Source organism: Mobula birostris, chromosome 10, assembly GCF_030028105.1.
Source record: "Mobula birostris isolate sMobBir1 chromosome 10, sMobBir1.hap1, whole genome shotgun sequence".
In the NCBI taxonomy this organism is placed as follows: Eukaryota; Metazoa; Chordata; class Chondrichthyes; order Myliobatiformes; family Myliobatidae; genus Mobula; species Mobula birostris.
In genome coordinates, this window is record NC_092379.1 from 43,455,423 (window position 1) to 43,471,329 (window position 15,907).

The 15,907-nt window shown below is 45.0% G+C and overlaps 1 protein-coding gene across 1 annotated transcript in view; it reads left to right on the plus strand.

Annotated features, from left to right (window-relative positions):
- The window catches only part of LOC140203639 (serine/threonine-protein phosphatase 2A 65 kDa regulatory subunit A beta isoform-like), an 85,302-nt gene that overhangs the window by 21,923 nt on the left and 47,472 nt on the right, over window positions 1–15,907 (plus strand). The window contains exons 5-10 of the mRNA XM_072269686.1: window positions 485–717; window positions 2,485–2,632; window positions 5,451–5,606; window positions 8,888–9,002; window positions 13,701–13,816; window positions 15,217–15,277. Coding sequence (XP_072125787.1) covers window positions 485–717; window positions 2,485–2,632; window positions 5,451–5,606; window positions 8,888–9,002; window positions 13,701–13,816; window positions 15,217–15,277 — 829 coding nt within the window. The remainder of the gene's footprint in view (window positions 1–484; window positions 718–2,484; window positions 2,633–5,450; window positions 5,607–8,887; window positions 9,003–13,700; window positions 13,817–15,216; window positions 15,278–15,907) is intronic.

Sequence of the window (15,907 nt, forward strand, 5' to 3'; positions counted from 1 at the left end):
AGTAGTTTACACTTTTATTTCTTCCTACAAAGTGGATGACCATGGGCTTCCCTCAAACTTTGGCAAAATTATTATGACAGGCAGCTTCATGTTTATTTGCATATTAAAACCTCATAGGCTGAACAATTATTGGTACTTAATGTGAAGACGAAATAGTAATTGCTGATAATTAGGGACGTGTCAGTATAATTTCCATTTATTTAATATTAGTACAGTGTTTTCTGGGTTAGGAACCTTCAGAATTTCTGTGATTGAGAAAATATGTCCTTTGATTTATACAGTTTTTGATAGTTTGTGTTTTGTCCTCCAGCACGGCTGTATATTGTTCTGCCTTTAAATGTTTCTCTGTCTCATTTTCTTTATGAGAATTCTTAATTCTCAGCAATTTAAGAATTTATCTTAAAGATTGTTTCTAAATATTGTGTTTCTTAGAAGTAGAGTAAAACGAAGATGTGTTTCAGTTTAATTCTTTCCCACTAATCAGCCTCCCTTGGAGAACCTGGCAACGGTGGAAAAATCGGTAGTACGAGATAAAGCCATCGATTCACTGCGAGCCATCTCACACGAGCACTCTCCTGCAGACCTAGAAGTCCACTTTGTGCCACTGGTCAAGCGCCTGACTTGTGGTGACTGGTTCACGTCCAGGACTTCGGCATGCAGCCTTTTCAGTGTCTGCTACCCTCGGGTATCCAGCTCTGTAAAGACCGAGCTGCGTCAGTAAGTACTTTCCTCCCTTGGAATGCTGCAAATGAACATGATAGAAGTTAGCTAGGAATATTACTGTATTATTGTAGAAAATCTACATCCTGTAGTATCGCTCATGATGTACCGTGTCGTATGGTGTGGGCGATCGTGGGTCTTTCCGTGGACATGATTGTTCTTGGCGAAGTTTTCTACAGAAGTGGTTTGCCATCGCCTTCTTTCTGGGCAGCGTGTGTCTTTACAAGACGGGTGACCCCCAGCCCATTATCAATACGCTTCCGAGACTGTCTGCCTGGTGTCAGTGTCAGGAGTTGAGATCTGCACCTGCTGCTCATACAACCGTCCACCACCTGCTCCCACGGCTTCATGTAGTCCTGATCGGGGAGGCTAAGCGGGTGCTACACCTTGCCCTAGGGTGACCTGCAGGCTAGTGGAGGGAAGGAGTGCCTTACACCTCCTTTGGCAGGGACGTATTTCCTTCCTGCCACCCAATTTCAGTATAATTTGGTTTTATTGACGATAACATGCTACCACCATGGTGGACGGGACATTGTTTTAACTGAGTGGGTAGAAGTTTCTAGTTTAGAGAATAATCAGCCCCAAAATAGCACAGAAAGTGCGGCATTTTTGTTTTTAATGACATAAACTGAAGGTTTTTTGTGTGTTTTTAGTGAGGAAGGAGCAAAAGCCGAGGTGCATCATAGTCGAGTGGTGCTCATCGCTTACTCTCGGCTGTGGGGTTGAAGTGGCCTTGTCATTTACAAAGGCGTGCTCTTTTTGAGAGCCGTGTCTTGTCAAGCCTGTTGCTCTGCTTCAGGGCCATTTTGATTAATCTGGCGCGCAGAGGATTTCACTTGTTCGGAGGTGTTTGAGTTTTGTCGGACGAGAAGGTTGCTTTGGTAACTGTGTGCCCCTGCAGTCCACAACCAATGGCTCTGTTCTGCTCCAAGTGCAGGAGTCCCACATCTGGGGTTCACTTCCAGCCGCTTTACTCCCTGAATTAAAATTTTTTGTGGCGTCATTTGTGTAAACTTTCAGATACAGTCAGTTGTTTCAGAAAAAGACAGGGCTGTATGGTGGGGAAATTCTAGGCAGCTTCTAGAGTAGGTTACGTGGTCAGCACAACATTGTGGGCTGAAGGGTCTGTAATGTGCAGTAAATTTCTATATTCTGTTGCTATCTTGAAGTATTTCTCAGGATAAAATCTGAATACCACAAATATTGGATTTTTGGGTGGTGTGGTGGAGATGCGTCTCTACCAAAGGAGGTGTAAGGCTTCCTTCTGCTGGTCTGCAGGCCACCCTTGGGCAAGGTGTAGCTCCTGCTTCGATACCATCAACCCCTCCCCACTGCCCCCGCCCCGATCAGGGTCAGGTGAAGCCATGGGGTCAGGTGGTGGATGAGCAGCCGGTGCAGATCACAAGTCCTGGTTATGCGACCCCTGACGCCAGGTAGACAGTTTCTGAAGTGTATTGATAATGGGCTGGGGGTCACCCACCTTGTAAAGACACACACTGCCCAGAAGGCGGAAATGTCAAACCACTTCTGTAGAAAACTTTACGGAGAACAATCAGGGTCATGGAAAGACCGTGACCACCCATAGCATATGACACAGCACATAATGATGATGGGTTTAGCAAAATATTTTAGTAGCTTCTGATTTAGAAACATTAATTGCAAAAATGTCAATTTTTAGTGCTTGTATTTCTGCTTGCGAATTGTTAAGTTCTGCATCAATGGGCGACTACTCCTATGTGACCTTTAATTTTATTTTTTCTGCAGACTTTTCCACAGCTTGTGCTCAGATGACACACCAGTGGTCCGCCAGGCAGCAGCATCAAAGTTGGGTGAATTTGCAAAGGTTGTGGAGCTGGAGTTTTTGAAAAGTGACATTATACCCCTCTTCACTTCCCTGGCTTCTGATGAGCAGGTATGTAGTTGTAGAGCAGACACTGGGGTGGCAGCGGGAAGTCGAATTGAAGTGGGTGGCCATTGGGATACCCCGGCTGTCTCAGCGGACCCAGAGAAGGTGCTCGATGAAGAACCGCCCCCTCCCCAACCCCATCTGTGTTGGTCCTCCGATGTCGAGGAGGCCACGGCAGGAGCTCCAGATGCAGCGAATAGCCCCGAGAGGAAAGCACCGCTTCGCCTGCAAGAACTGTTTGCAGCCCTGAACGGAGGCAAATGGGCGAGTGTAGACCTTGTCTTGCTTTCGGGGAGAGCGGCGAGGATGAATGAGTGGCGTGGAACCCTGAAGGGTGGGGTGGGTGAAGGGGGGTGTGATTCGTGGCAGAGGCCCCTTGCAGATAGCGGGGGATTGAGATTAGTCTAGGAGTCTATTGTGGCTGGTGGGGGCTACAGACACTGATGCGCTGGAAAGGCTTGTGGGGTGGGAATGCAGGTGACGTGGATGAGGGAAGCGTGGATTATAGTGAAGAAAGGTGATCTTATTCCCCATGGCTTGTCATGATTTATCTTGCTGAAGCTGCTGCTGTCACCTTGGCTTTAAGTCACATGTGTATCAATTGCTTGGACTGAGGAGCCTCTGTATCCCACACGTCATGGCAGTGTGTGAAATAACGGAGAGCACTTGGCTCATTCCGGTCACAGGCTGTCTGTCATTCCGCTCACTGGAGCAATTGCATGATTTCACACCTCCCCCCCAACATTACCACTTGCATTTTACTGTATGGATGAGCTGGAAGTGGGAAAGATTAGTACGGATGGTGTGTCCGTGGCAAAGAACTGAGTTGCGTCTGGTTAATATGTCTACGTACTCAATATGCTACGCCTTGTTAATGCCACTTCCTGCTTGCAAAGTTTCTGTTGTCGTAGTCTGCACCATCTGTTCACCTTTGTAACCGGGGTTCACAACCCTCTTTTACGCCATCGACCCCCTGCCATCAACCGAGGGGCCCCAGGTTGGGAGCCCCTGCTTTATAAAGTTCCTTTGTCCACAGCAGATGGAAGCGGTGCCTGTCAATCTATCGACATGATTACACCATTCCAGTACTCCAGCTGGAGATGCTCCTCCAAGAAGGTGGTTATCTTGAGGCTTTTGCCTGAAGAGCGAACTGTTTAATCAGTGTGTGTCCTTTCATATTCCTCCAACCTAAAGTATCCCGGGCAAAAGGCTTGACGCAGTCCGCAGTATCCTCGTGTACTAAGGAGCCAGAGTCGTACAGAAATGGTACGCTGAAGGGGAGCTGGGATGGACACTTTGACCCTCACCTAGCTTCTGGTTAACGGTTGGACGTGTGCTCCTTGGTGTTGAGTAAGCTTCTCTTCTGGTTACTGTCCAGTGACTCCTGGAAATAAACCTTCACATCTGTAGCCAAGGAGATGTTCACACTTGCTTCAGGTTCAGACCCCACCAATGATGGCTAGCGCATCAAAACAAGGGTGTAATGTTCACATTTTATAAGGCTTCACTTGGAATATTGAAGGTAGTTTTGCGCCCCTTATCTAACAAAGGGTGTGCCAAGACAGGAGTGGGTACAAAGGAGGGTCACGAAACTGATTCCAGGATTGAAAGGCTTGTCGTACGAGGAGCGTTCGATGGCTCTGTGCCTGTACTCATTTGAATTCAGAAGAATGAGGGGGAGGGATCTCAATGCAACCTGTCAAATACTAAAAGGCCTCTAGAGTGGATATGGGGAGGATGTTTTCTATGGTGGGACAGCCTAAGACCAGAGGAAGCAATCTCAGAGCAGAGGTTTATCCAATTAGAATGGAGATGAGGAAGGATTTCCTTATCCAGAGAATCTGTGGAATTCATTGTCACAGAGGCAAAGTCATTGGGTATATTCAGGGCAGAGAGGTTGATAGATTCTTGATTAGTCAGGGCATGAGAAGTGACCTGGTTGAAGCATATAAGATGATGAGAGGTATTAATCGTGTGGATAGCCGGAGGCTTTTTCCCAGGGCTGAAATGGCTAACATGAGGGGGCATAGTTTTAAGGTGCTTGAAAGTAGGTATAAGGGAGACATCAGAGGTAAGTTTCTCACCTAGAGAGTGGTGGGTGTGTGGAATGCACTGACAACAAAGGTGGTAGAGGTGGATACAGTAGGGTTTTTTAAGAGACTCTTAGATAGGTACATGGAGCTTAGAAAAATAGAGGGCTATGCGGTAGGGAAATTCTAGGCAGTTTCTTGAGTAGGTTACTTGGTCTGCACAACTTTGGGGCCGGATGGCCTGTAAAGTGCTGTAGATTTCCATGTTTCGATGAAGGGATATGGGGAGAAGGCAGGAGATTGGGCTGAAGGTGAAATGGATCAACCATGATGAAATGACAGAGCAGACTCGATGGGCCAAATGGCCTAATTCAGCTCCTATATCCTACGGTGAAAAGTGACCACTTGGGTGATTAGCTTGGAGATTCACTGAGCAGAGAGTGGTGCTTCAAGAGCAGGAGAAAGAAAATTGATTCATCAATAAATTTTTGCTCTGTCATGACATTTGCTAATATACTAATCCAAGGAATGCTTCCATCAAAGGTTGCATGTTGATACACTCCAGTACTTGTATCCTGGGAAGATTCCAGCACACATTGCAAAGTAATGAAACCTGTTGCTACGTTCTAGGTGATCTGAACGGATATCATCTGGGAAACAATTGTTATATTGTCAGTATTTATTTTTATGATTTTTTTGATGAGATTAGTTCTTCCTAATGTTAACTTCAGTAAATTAATTTTGTTTTTTAATGAAGAACCAGCTCAATCCCGGTTTGAACATCTTTTTCACAGGATTCGGTGAGGCTGTTGGCAGTTGAGGCTTGTGTGAGCATAGCCCAGCTGCTGCCCCAGGAAGACCTGGAAGCGTTGGTGATGCTGACCCTCCGGCAGGCAATGGACGATAAATCCTGGCGTGTTCGCTATGTGGTGGCAGACAAATTTTCTGAAGTACGTGTTATTGCTAAAGCACAAAGTGCATTTCTTTGGTATGATGGTATGGTGCATTTATGTTTTAAAACTAGTCTTTAAGTTTTCTGTTCCAGTTGGAATCCCTTCTGATTCTGTCAAAAGTCATGAAAACACGATTAGTTCCTCTAATATAGTTTTAAAAAATCATTAAATCAAGCACCTGTGTATTTTTAATATAATTGACTGACATGCCAAAAGGTGCTGAGGTTTCTTTCCAGATTCATTTAATTAGCCTGTTTTTAAACATGGATCTGAAATAGAACAAAGTTGGTCTGAATTGAGCTCAGATCTTTTTCAGTGTATCTGAAGGATAATCCTGTGACAGGGGTTTAGAACAAACTTGTTGGCATAGTGCCAGGGATCTGGGGATTCAGCACGTGCACAGGTTGATGACACTGATATTTTTCACTTTTGACTGGAGGAAGTTAAGGGGAACTTCAGTTCTGTTTAAAAATGAGCCGAAAGGTTGAAAAGCCAGGACGATCCTCAGAGACTTTGACACTCAGGAACTTGAAATTACTCACCCTTTCCACAGTCCCCTTGATTAGGACTGACGTGTGTTCCCTCGACTTCCCCTTCCTGACGTCCACAATCAGTTCCTTGGTTTTACTGTCATTGTGGTAAATTTTGTGATGTAGTACATGAATTAATTAATTTAATTAAAATTTTGATGGACTGGACTTTGCTGGTTCCTTCCCACTGCTGACTTCACACAGACCGGGTATGGGGTAGGGAGGTTGTGATTCAACTTCACCTTCCTCTGGTCCACAATCAGTTCCTTGGTCTTACTGACAAAGTGCCAGATTGTTGCCACACCACTCAACCAGCTGATCTATCTCACTCCTCTTCGGCTCCTTGTCACCATCTGAAATTCTGCCAACAATAGTTGTGTCATCGGCAGATTTATAGCCCTGAAGAGCAGTCTTGGCCCGAAAGATCGACTGTTTATTTCATTTCCATAGATGCTGCCTGGCCCGCTGAGTTCCTCCAGTATTTTGTGCTGGGTTTCCAGCATCTGCAGAATCTCCTGTGTGTTTATAGTTTTTGAACCAGATGGTCTTTGTTCTCAGTATAAAACTTGTTGCCTCAGGCTTCCTCCTGGTGCTCCGGTTTCCTCGCACAGTCCAAAAGCATTCCGGTTAGTATGTTAAAGGGTCATTGTAGATTGTTGCACAAGTTGGTGGGTTACTGGCGGTGCAGTTTGAAGGGCCAGAACAGCTTGTTCTGTTCTGTGTCTCCAATTAAATCTATGCCCTTTAGTCTTAGACTTTCCCAGCCTGGGAAAACACTCGGATCAACTGAAATCTCCGTGCTTTTCTCACCACAATGTAATACAAATCCTCAAAATAAAGGCACATTGCCTACACAGGTTAATTGCAAACATTAACGATCAGGTTAACATTATTTAACAATTAAGAAGCATTATTTAATGATTAAATAACATTATTTAGTTGTTTTTTTTGACCTGAGAAATTAGCTGATTACAATTGCTCACGTTGTTGTCTGTGTACCATACTTTCGGATTCAGAGCCATCAACGACAATATTTTCTCAACTTTGCCTTTCTTTAAAAATTTAAAATTCTGTCTCTTAAGGCCAGGAAATTCCGGTCCCACCCCAAAGCATTGAGATTAAATCTTTCTGTTCTGTATGAGTGTAAAATCTGTACTGAAGCAGCTGGTTTATCTGTGGATATACTATCAAGGATAGATCATTACAGCTGTTTTACCTGGGTAACACTAAAGATTGCTGCTTCTAAATGGACACCATTTATCTAACCATTCCCTTTTTCTCCCCACTCATTTATTTCTTTACCAGAGCATGAGGTATCCACTCATTGATAAACATCTGAACACAATGGCAACATTTCTCTGGGTTTCTTTCCTCTTACCCCATGGCTTCACGTGACCCTGATTGGGGGGGGTGGGGTTGGCTAAGCAGGTGCTACACCTTGCCCAAGGGTGACCTGCAGGCTAGCGGAGGGAAGGAACGCCTTGCACCTCTCTTGGTAAAGATGTATTTCCACTCCGCCACCCATGATAAAGTTGAATAATTCAAAACGGTAAACCTGATCGAAAATTAAAGCAAATTACAGATGGACCAGTGTTCAAAAGCACACAGAAAACACAGCCATTTTGTCAGCTTAGGATTATTACCCTTGGAACAGGCAAAGACGTTATATTGTCTGTCTTTATACGATAACTAACCCGTGTTCAAAAATAAGCTCCATATAAGGTAACACACACAAAAATGCTGGAGGAACCCAGCAGGTCAGGCTGCAGCTATGGAAGTGAATAAACAGTCGACGTTTTGGGCCAAGACCCTTCAGCAGGACTGGAAAGGAAGGGGAAATATGCCAGAACAAGATAAAGGTTGCCAGAGCACTTGTGAAATTGGCACCAACCCATTATTGGAAAACAATTGCATTAGAACGGTACGGAGTTTATTGTATTTATAAAGTTCTGCTATCATTGCTAATGACAGACCATCACAAAATGCACTTTCTATGCTCAAGATCACATATAAACTAATCTTGCAATGAAGTCTGTAGCTAAGGTACAGTTCAGATTTTCAATTTTGAAGTTCATATTTTCAGAGTACATACATGTCACCACATACAACCCTGAGATTCATTTTCCTGTGGGCAGACTCGGCAATTTCTATAGAATAGTAACTGTAAACAGGATCAATAAAAGATAAAGTACAAATGCAAATATAAATAAATAGCAATAAATAACAAGAGTATGAAATAACAAGATAAAGAGTAATTAAAGTAAGATCATTGCTTGTGGGAACATCTCAATCGATTAAGTCTACTTATCCCCTGTAGTTCAAGGGCCTGATGGTTGAGGGGTAATAACTGTACTTGAACCCGGTGGTGAGAGTCCTGAAGCTTCTCTACCTTCTACCTGATGGTTGAGGGGTAGTAACTGTTCTTGAACCCGGTTGTGAGAGTCCTGAGGCTACTGCACCTTCTACCTGATGGTTGAGGGGTAATAACTGTTCTTGTACCTGGTGGTGTGGGTCCTGAGGCTTCTGTACCTTCTACCTGATGGTTGAGGGGTAGTAACTGTTCTTGAACCTGGTGGTGAGGGTCCTGAGGCTCCTGCACCTTCTATCTGATGGCAGCAGCGAGACGAGCGTGGAAAAGAAAGATGGTGTTGTCTTTGTGATTCCTCTGTTCACGTGTTAATGCACAGATTGCTGCTATTGAAACCCGCTCTATCTTTGTTACTCATTTGGTTTCTCTTGCCTTTAAAGCTTCAGAAAACCGTGGGTCCTGAAATTGCGGAAAATGATCTGGTTCCTGCTTTCCAAAACCTGTTGAAAGATTGTGAGGCTGAAGTGCGAGCAGCTGGGGCCAACAAAGTTAAAGGTTGGTTGGGAACTCTCATTCTTGTCTTTTCCATCCGGTTTAAGATGTTGTTGCTGAAGCACAGTGACAACTTTCTGGCAGCAAAAACAACTATCAATTACTTCATTAATAGACTCTTGTTCTGGGCAATGACACTGCAATCTGTGCCTGTAAGTTTCCTAGTGGAGATGAGCCTTTGATCCAGCTGTACAACCTGGCATTTTGCAGTGCAGTCCTGAACATTATTTGCTTCCGTTTCTTGTCTGCTCAATTTGTCTTTTTTTCCTGCGCATTGTGTGATTGATGGTTTTCTGTTTTTAATGGGTTCTGTTGGGTTCCTTTGCTTTGTGGCTGCCTGTAAGGAGACAAATGTCAAGGTTGTGTATAGTACACATGGTGGTTGCACATTTTGTCCGACGATGACAGGAAACCTGTGCGGGAGAGTTTTTAAAATGGAAAAGCCTTTGCACTGTGGCAGTTCCACTCTCTTGGCCTCAGAAGTCCGGGTCCAGTGGTATGAACAAGCGCCAGAAGAAACTGGGGTCTTCTTGTTTGCAGTGGATGACCAGGACGTTTTCTGTGTCTTTTCATGCCCCTCGTTCTCCACGGAGTGATGCAGAGCCACCTTCCTGGCCGTTGGGCTTTACTGTAGATCGCACCCGCCCAGTCCGCTGAGGCTGACTTTGCGTGCTAGGACTGGCTTGTCCCAATCTCACCGGAGTATGAGACTGCTGTCACGTGCAAATGGCTGCTTGCAGCCACAGGGGAGAGATGAGTGTCCGGTGGGGAGCAAAGGTGAGTGAGCTGCCCCGGAATGGACACGACAAGCCCCTTCACCAGAGGTGCGACTCCTTCCCTGGACACCCCTGAACTTTGAACTCCTGTGAAAGATGTAAACAAGGTTGAAAGAATGCAGAGAAAATTTATAAGGATGTTGCCTGGTCTGGAGGACCTGACTAAGAAGGAAAGATTGAATAGGTTAGGACTGTATTCTTCAGAATGCAGAAGATGAGAAGAGATTTGATGGAGGTACAATATTATGGGGGGGTATGGATGGGATAAATGCAAGCAGGTTTTTTCCACTGTGGTTGGGTTGGACTACAACCAGAGGTCATGGGTTAAGAGTGAAAGGTGACAAATTTAAAGGGAACATGAGGGGAAACTTCTTCACACAGAGGGTCATGAGAATGGAACGAGCTGCCAGCACAAGTGGTCCATGCAGTTTTGATTTCAATATTTAAGAGAAGTTTGGATAGGTACATGGATAGTACAGATATGGGGCGGGGGGGATGTTATGGTCCTGGTGCAGGCAGATGGGAGTAGACAGTTTGAATTGTTCAGAATGGACGAGAGGGGCCAAAGGGCCTTTTCTGCGCTGTGCTTTTCTATGACTCTATTTAATGTGGTACCACATATCCAGGTGACACTTCTCCAAGTGAGAACAGCATGCCAGCATGCCTCCCCTTTGGCATCCTGATCTGATCCCAGAACTGGATGACAGCAAATGGAAAGGAATTGTGTGCCACTTGACTTCATGTTTCGATGGTGGCTGCTCCTTACAAAGTGCACTTCATTGCTTGTGCAGAGTCTTGAAAGGTTGTGAGATTGTGAAAAAGAGTGAGTGGTGTTCTTTACGTTTGTACCACTGACTGCCTAACCCGAGGCCCTCCGTTGGTCAGGGTCCACCATGGATGTTACGTGCAGCTGTCTACGTGATACGTAAGCCAGGGCAGTATGATATGGAGAGTAAGCTGTTGCCCATGTAGCAGGCTCCCCCTCTCCACGCATCTGATGAATCCAAAGAATCGGCAGAGACCGATACAGTTTGGTACCAGTGGCGTCGCAGGGGTTGACAGCGTTGAACTCAACGTAGGACTGCCTCGGAGAATCCGGCTCTGGATTTTTCCCTCTGGGTTTACTCCTGTGAGTGGGTATAGCCGCAAGGCATTGGAGGTTTGAGATCAGAGTCTTCCTTTTCCTAGATGAGCTGCTAACCATGAGCCCCATCTGACCGAAGTGACCAGTTTTGAAGTGTCAGTGACCTGCCTTCTGCTGTCAGTAAGCCACATGCAAAGGCCAGGAGCTGGACTTGGTGTGAGAGGCTGTTTGAGGTGCATGCCATTAGGAGCATTTAGTCTGTGGTGGGTGCTTGTCCCCATTACTGCCCCTGGCCATGACAACCTTAAGGAATCATTGACTGCCTAATAAGCTGCATCTTTTCTCGTGTACGTGTCACTTGATCGGATCTTTCATCAAAGAAACTGGGGTGGATGTTGGGCCACACAGCCACACCACTGTCCACCGATTGTGTCTGCAGAAGCACATCATCACATAGAGAGATAAACTGGAACTAGAAACTAGAGCACATCATAAACCTGAATGAGTCGAAATCTACTTCGATTAAAGCATGCTCAGGTACCATCGGCCGACAGCATCGGGGGAGAGAGGGAGATTCACTTGAGCGTGAGGCCCTTCCTTTGGGAACAGCCAGTGAGAGGCTGCCACAAGCTGGCGCCTTCTCCAGCACAGCCAGCGAGAGGCAGATAGACGGCACTGCATACTCGCTGGCCCTGCGCGCCTGACTTGATTTCAATCTTCTTCAGCGCTTTAATCGGCGAGAGGTGGAGGCAACCGTGGGCTTATGAAGCACTTGGAAACAGCAAAGTGCCCGATCAGCCCAAAATCGAGTCACCAGATTGGAGAGGACAGCCTCTGAAGTAAAACGAAGATGCGAAAGGGATTGCTTCATGAACCGTCCTTGGTAGTGTAATGTGGATTCCCTACTTTCAAGTAAGCAAGCTAGTAGACAAAGGTAGAAATATTGTGAGTTTGCTTCCCAGATGGACCCACTTCATCCACAAAATCTGGCTCCAATCATGCGTTTTGAAAAGGAATGCATGAGTTATATTTAGCCTTTCAGATTGTGGTAGTTTAGTCATGGATTCTGTCTTCATGCAAAGGGGAGCTGGCCGGGATAAGTATCGCAACATTAGTCGTCTTGGCCTGCCCAGTTTCCATAAATCAGATGTTTCAAGTGAATTGTGATGTGCCTGCCAAAGTTCTTTGCCAGTCATCTTCAGTAGCTGGTACATTAATGCCAACTCATTGAGTTAATTTGCACCAGAACAACTTGGCCGACACCATAAAGGAGGAGTGGGCCAATTTGATACCTCTGAATATCTATTTAGTAAGATTACAGTGCAGAATAGGTACACTGAGCCACACTGCCCAGCTATCCCCCAATTCAATCCTGACCTAATCACGGGACGATTTACCAGTTAATGACCAGTTAACTTATGAAATGTGCACTCGAAGGAAACCCATACCGTCACAGGGAGACCGTACAGATGTGCCAGAATTGAACCTGTGCTGTCTGACTCTTGATGTTTACACTGTATGTGCTGGCCTTGCTTTTCTTGTGCGACTTAAATTGTGCTTCAGAACGTATGTTTTCTCTTGCCACTATCTTCTGAGAAGATACAAATGTTAAGGCAGATGCTTTTCAGCAATTGCTTAATCTGTTAAACTTTATTGATTTATCATTGTGGTGAGAGTGTGGAACGAGCTGCCAGCGCAAGTGGTGCGTGCAAGCTCGATTTCAACGTTTAAGAGAAGTTTGGATGGGTACGCAGATGGTAGTGGTATTGAGGGCTATGGTCCAGATGCAGGTTGATGGGAGTAGGCAATTTAAATGGATCGGCACAGAATACATGGGCCATTGTTTTGTTTGAGAATAACTCTCTTAACATGCAGTACTCTATCTTGCAGATTTCTGTGAAAACTTGCCAGTAGATTGCAGGGAGACTGTCACAATAAGTCACATCTTGCAGTATGTTAAGGTAATATGCCTTCTCAAATTCTTGGCTAGTTATACAGTCTATCTAAAATTAATGTAGCAACTCATCTCATTCACTTCAGGAAAAAGTCCCTCAGTATTTTGGGTGGGCCTGAAACGAGGATTCAGGCACCATTTATCAGTGTGAACTGCTTGTAACTGGAAAAGCTCAGTGTCCAAGCATGAGTCACATCTTGCCCCCTCTCCCGTCCCATCCCCCTCTCCCGTCCCATCCCCCTCTCCCCCTCTCCCAAAGGGCTGAGTTCTGCCGAAGGGTTTTGGACAGAAATGTCGACTGTCCTTTTCTCCATAGGTGCTGCCTGGCCTGCTGAGTTCCTCCAGCATCTTGTGTGTGTTGCTGGTTTTTTAACATGGTGTTGGCTGCCTGGAGTGATGGTGGAGGCAGATATATTGGGGACTTTTAATGACGTTTAGATAAGCACACGAATGTGAGGAAAGCAGAAGAATATGGACATCGTGTAGATTAGATTGCCCACTTGATTAGGAATTTAAGTATAACATTGTGGGTTATAGGGCCGGTTCTGTTCCATGATTTATATAAACTAGAATATCAAACTGTAAAAGAAATTATTTAAGAATGATCCGTGACTGACCAGGTGGATCATAAAAATGTGGAGCAGGATGGCAACATGACTGAGATATCTAATGACAAACAAGAGAAAATCTGCAGATGCTGGAAATCCGAACAAGACACACAAAATGCTGGAGGGACTCAGCAGGCCAGGCAGCTTCTATGGGGAACAGTACAGTCGACGTTTCTGTAGGTGCTGCCTGGGCTGCTGAGTTCCTCCAGCATTTTGTGCGTGTTGACTGAGATATCTGTCTAGGTTTTCATTTAATCATTTTATGTGTTTCTTTTCCAGGAATTCACCAGTTATCACAGTCTCTCCTGCCAGCCATTGTAGAATTAGCAGAAGATGCCAAACGGAGAGTGCGCCTTGCGATAATCGAGTACATGCCTCTGCTTGCAGGGCTGCTGGTGGGTGGTTTATTCTAAAATGTTTTTATAGTCTATTAGCAATGCTTCCATATGGATGATTTGCAGAATGGAAATGACTGCCTATATCAAATTGATACTTTAGTTTAAAGACGGAAATAACTTTGAACATCTTCTTTCCTTTTGCACCAGAAGCAAATGTGCGATAGTAGCAATTATACTTGTAGCCCACTGACATGGGTAGTCTTAATTTAGACTTGGGGCTCCCAACCTTTTTTTTAATTGACCATTAACCAAGCAGGGGTGGAAACCCCTGGTTTAGACCATCAGGTTTAGACCCCTGTTTAAGGACTGCGGACTTTGTCAGACTTAGGGATGTTATATTCTGTTTTTATATTGCCTGTTTCTTTTCATTTTGTTGTGCGAGGGGAGGGTGTTTGGGGGTAAAATGTTCTGTTGGTTTTTGTGCGGGGGGTGGGCTGGGGTTGTTGCTGTTCCATTTTCTGTGTGGAGGGAGGGGTGGTTTTGGGGGGGGGGGCTGATGATCAGGATGCTATTCAATGACTTTCATGTTTTTTCTTTGTTTCATGGCTATCTGGGGAAGACAAATCTCAGAGTTGTACATGATAATAAGTGAGCCTTTGGCCTGCACATCAAACAGATCCAAACAGAAAGGGCAATAAACTCCATACAATCAGATGAGGGGGTGACAACGGTTGTCGCAGAGGAAATAAACAATATCTTTTTGAGATTTTACCAAAATCTGTACAGCTCAGAATATTCAGATTCAGCTCCACAAATACAAAAGGAATTTCTCGACTTGTTAGAATTTATGCCCCTGGATGAAACGTCCTTGACCTCGCTGGAGTTTAACTCAGAGGCTAACGAATTGTCTGCAGCTATAACTAACATGAAGGGAGGGAAAACTCCTGGGCCCAATGGAAATTCCGATTGAAATATATAAAATCTTTAAGACTAAACTAATACCACCTCTGCCTGATATGTATCAGGAGTTATTTGACACTGGATCCCTTGCCCCCTCTCTTAATATGGCAGCAATTACGCTACTGTTAAAACCTGGAAAACCACCATCCCTTTGTGGATCTTATAGGTCAATCTCACTTCTGAACAATGATCTCAAAATTCTCTGTAAGGTATTAGCTAGGAGGCTGGAGCCACTGTTGCCAAAAATGGTCCACCCTGACCAAAATGGATTTGTAAGGGAAGGCAGGGCTTCCACAACATTCGAAGAGTGCTTAATATACTTCATGAAAAATCTGGAAGCTTTGGCACACCATTGGCTCAAAGGAGTTAGCAAACTGTACTGGTAAGGAGCGAAAGATGAAGACGGCTAGAATGCAAATGTGGCAAGTTGGCATGTTCTACTAGAAATTCGAGGGGTTATTTTATCAACATTCTTTTTATTGTCAAAACCTGTTTAGGGAGTGGAGTTTTTTGATGAGAAGTTGAACTCCTTGTGCATGACGTGGCTGGTGGATCACGGTGAGTATAGCCTTGATGAATCATTACTTCTGTTGAACGAAAGTCCTTCAAAGTTGTCAAAGTCATCTTCCTGGTGCTTCCATGATGCTGAGTGACCCTACCAGGTGCCTAACCAAAAATCCTTCATCGTGCTTTGTCACATCCTCAAAGGATTGGGTCAGGCTCAAGACACGACATGCCCCTCACAAAGCCATGCTGACTCTCCCGAACCAGACTATGCTTCTTGTAAATCCTGTCTGTAAGAATCTTCTCCTGTAATTTGCCCACCGGTGAAGTAAAACTGACTGGTCCATAATTCCCAGGGTCATCCCTACTCTCTTTCCTGAACAAGGAAATAACATTTGCCAACTTCCAATCATCTGGTACTTCCTCCGGTGAGGACTGGCCAGTGAGGATGCCCAGATCGTCACTAAAGGTGCAGCAATCTCTTCCCTTGCTTCCCGTAGTAACCCTGGGGTATATCACATCTGGCACCCGGGGACTTATCTATCCTAGGGCTTTTCAAAATTCCAGAACATCCTCTTTCTCAATGTTAACATGTTGTAGCATATCACTGCCCTCGCAAGCATCAAGGTCCCTCACACTGGTGATTACTAAAGAAAAGTATTCATTGCGGATCTCCCCCAAAGT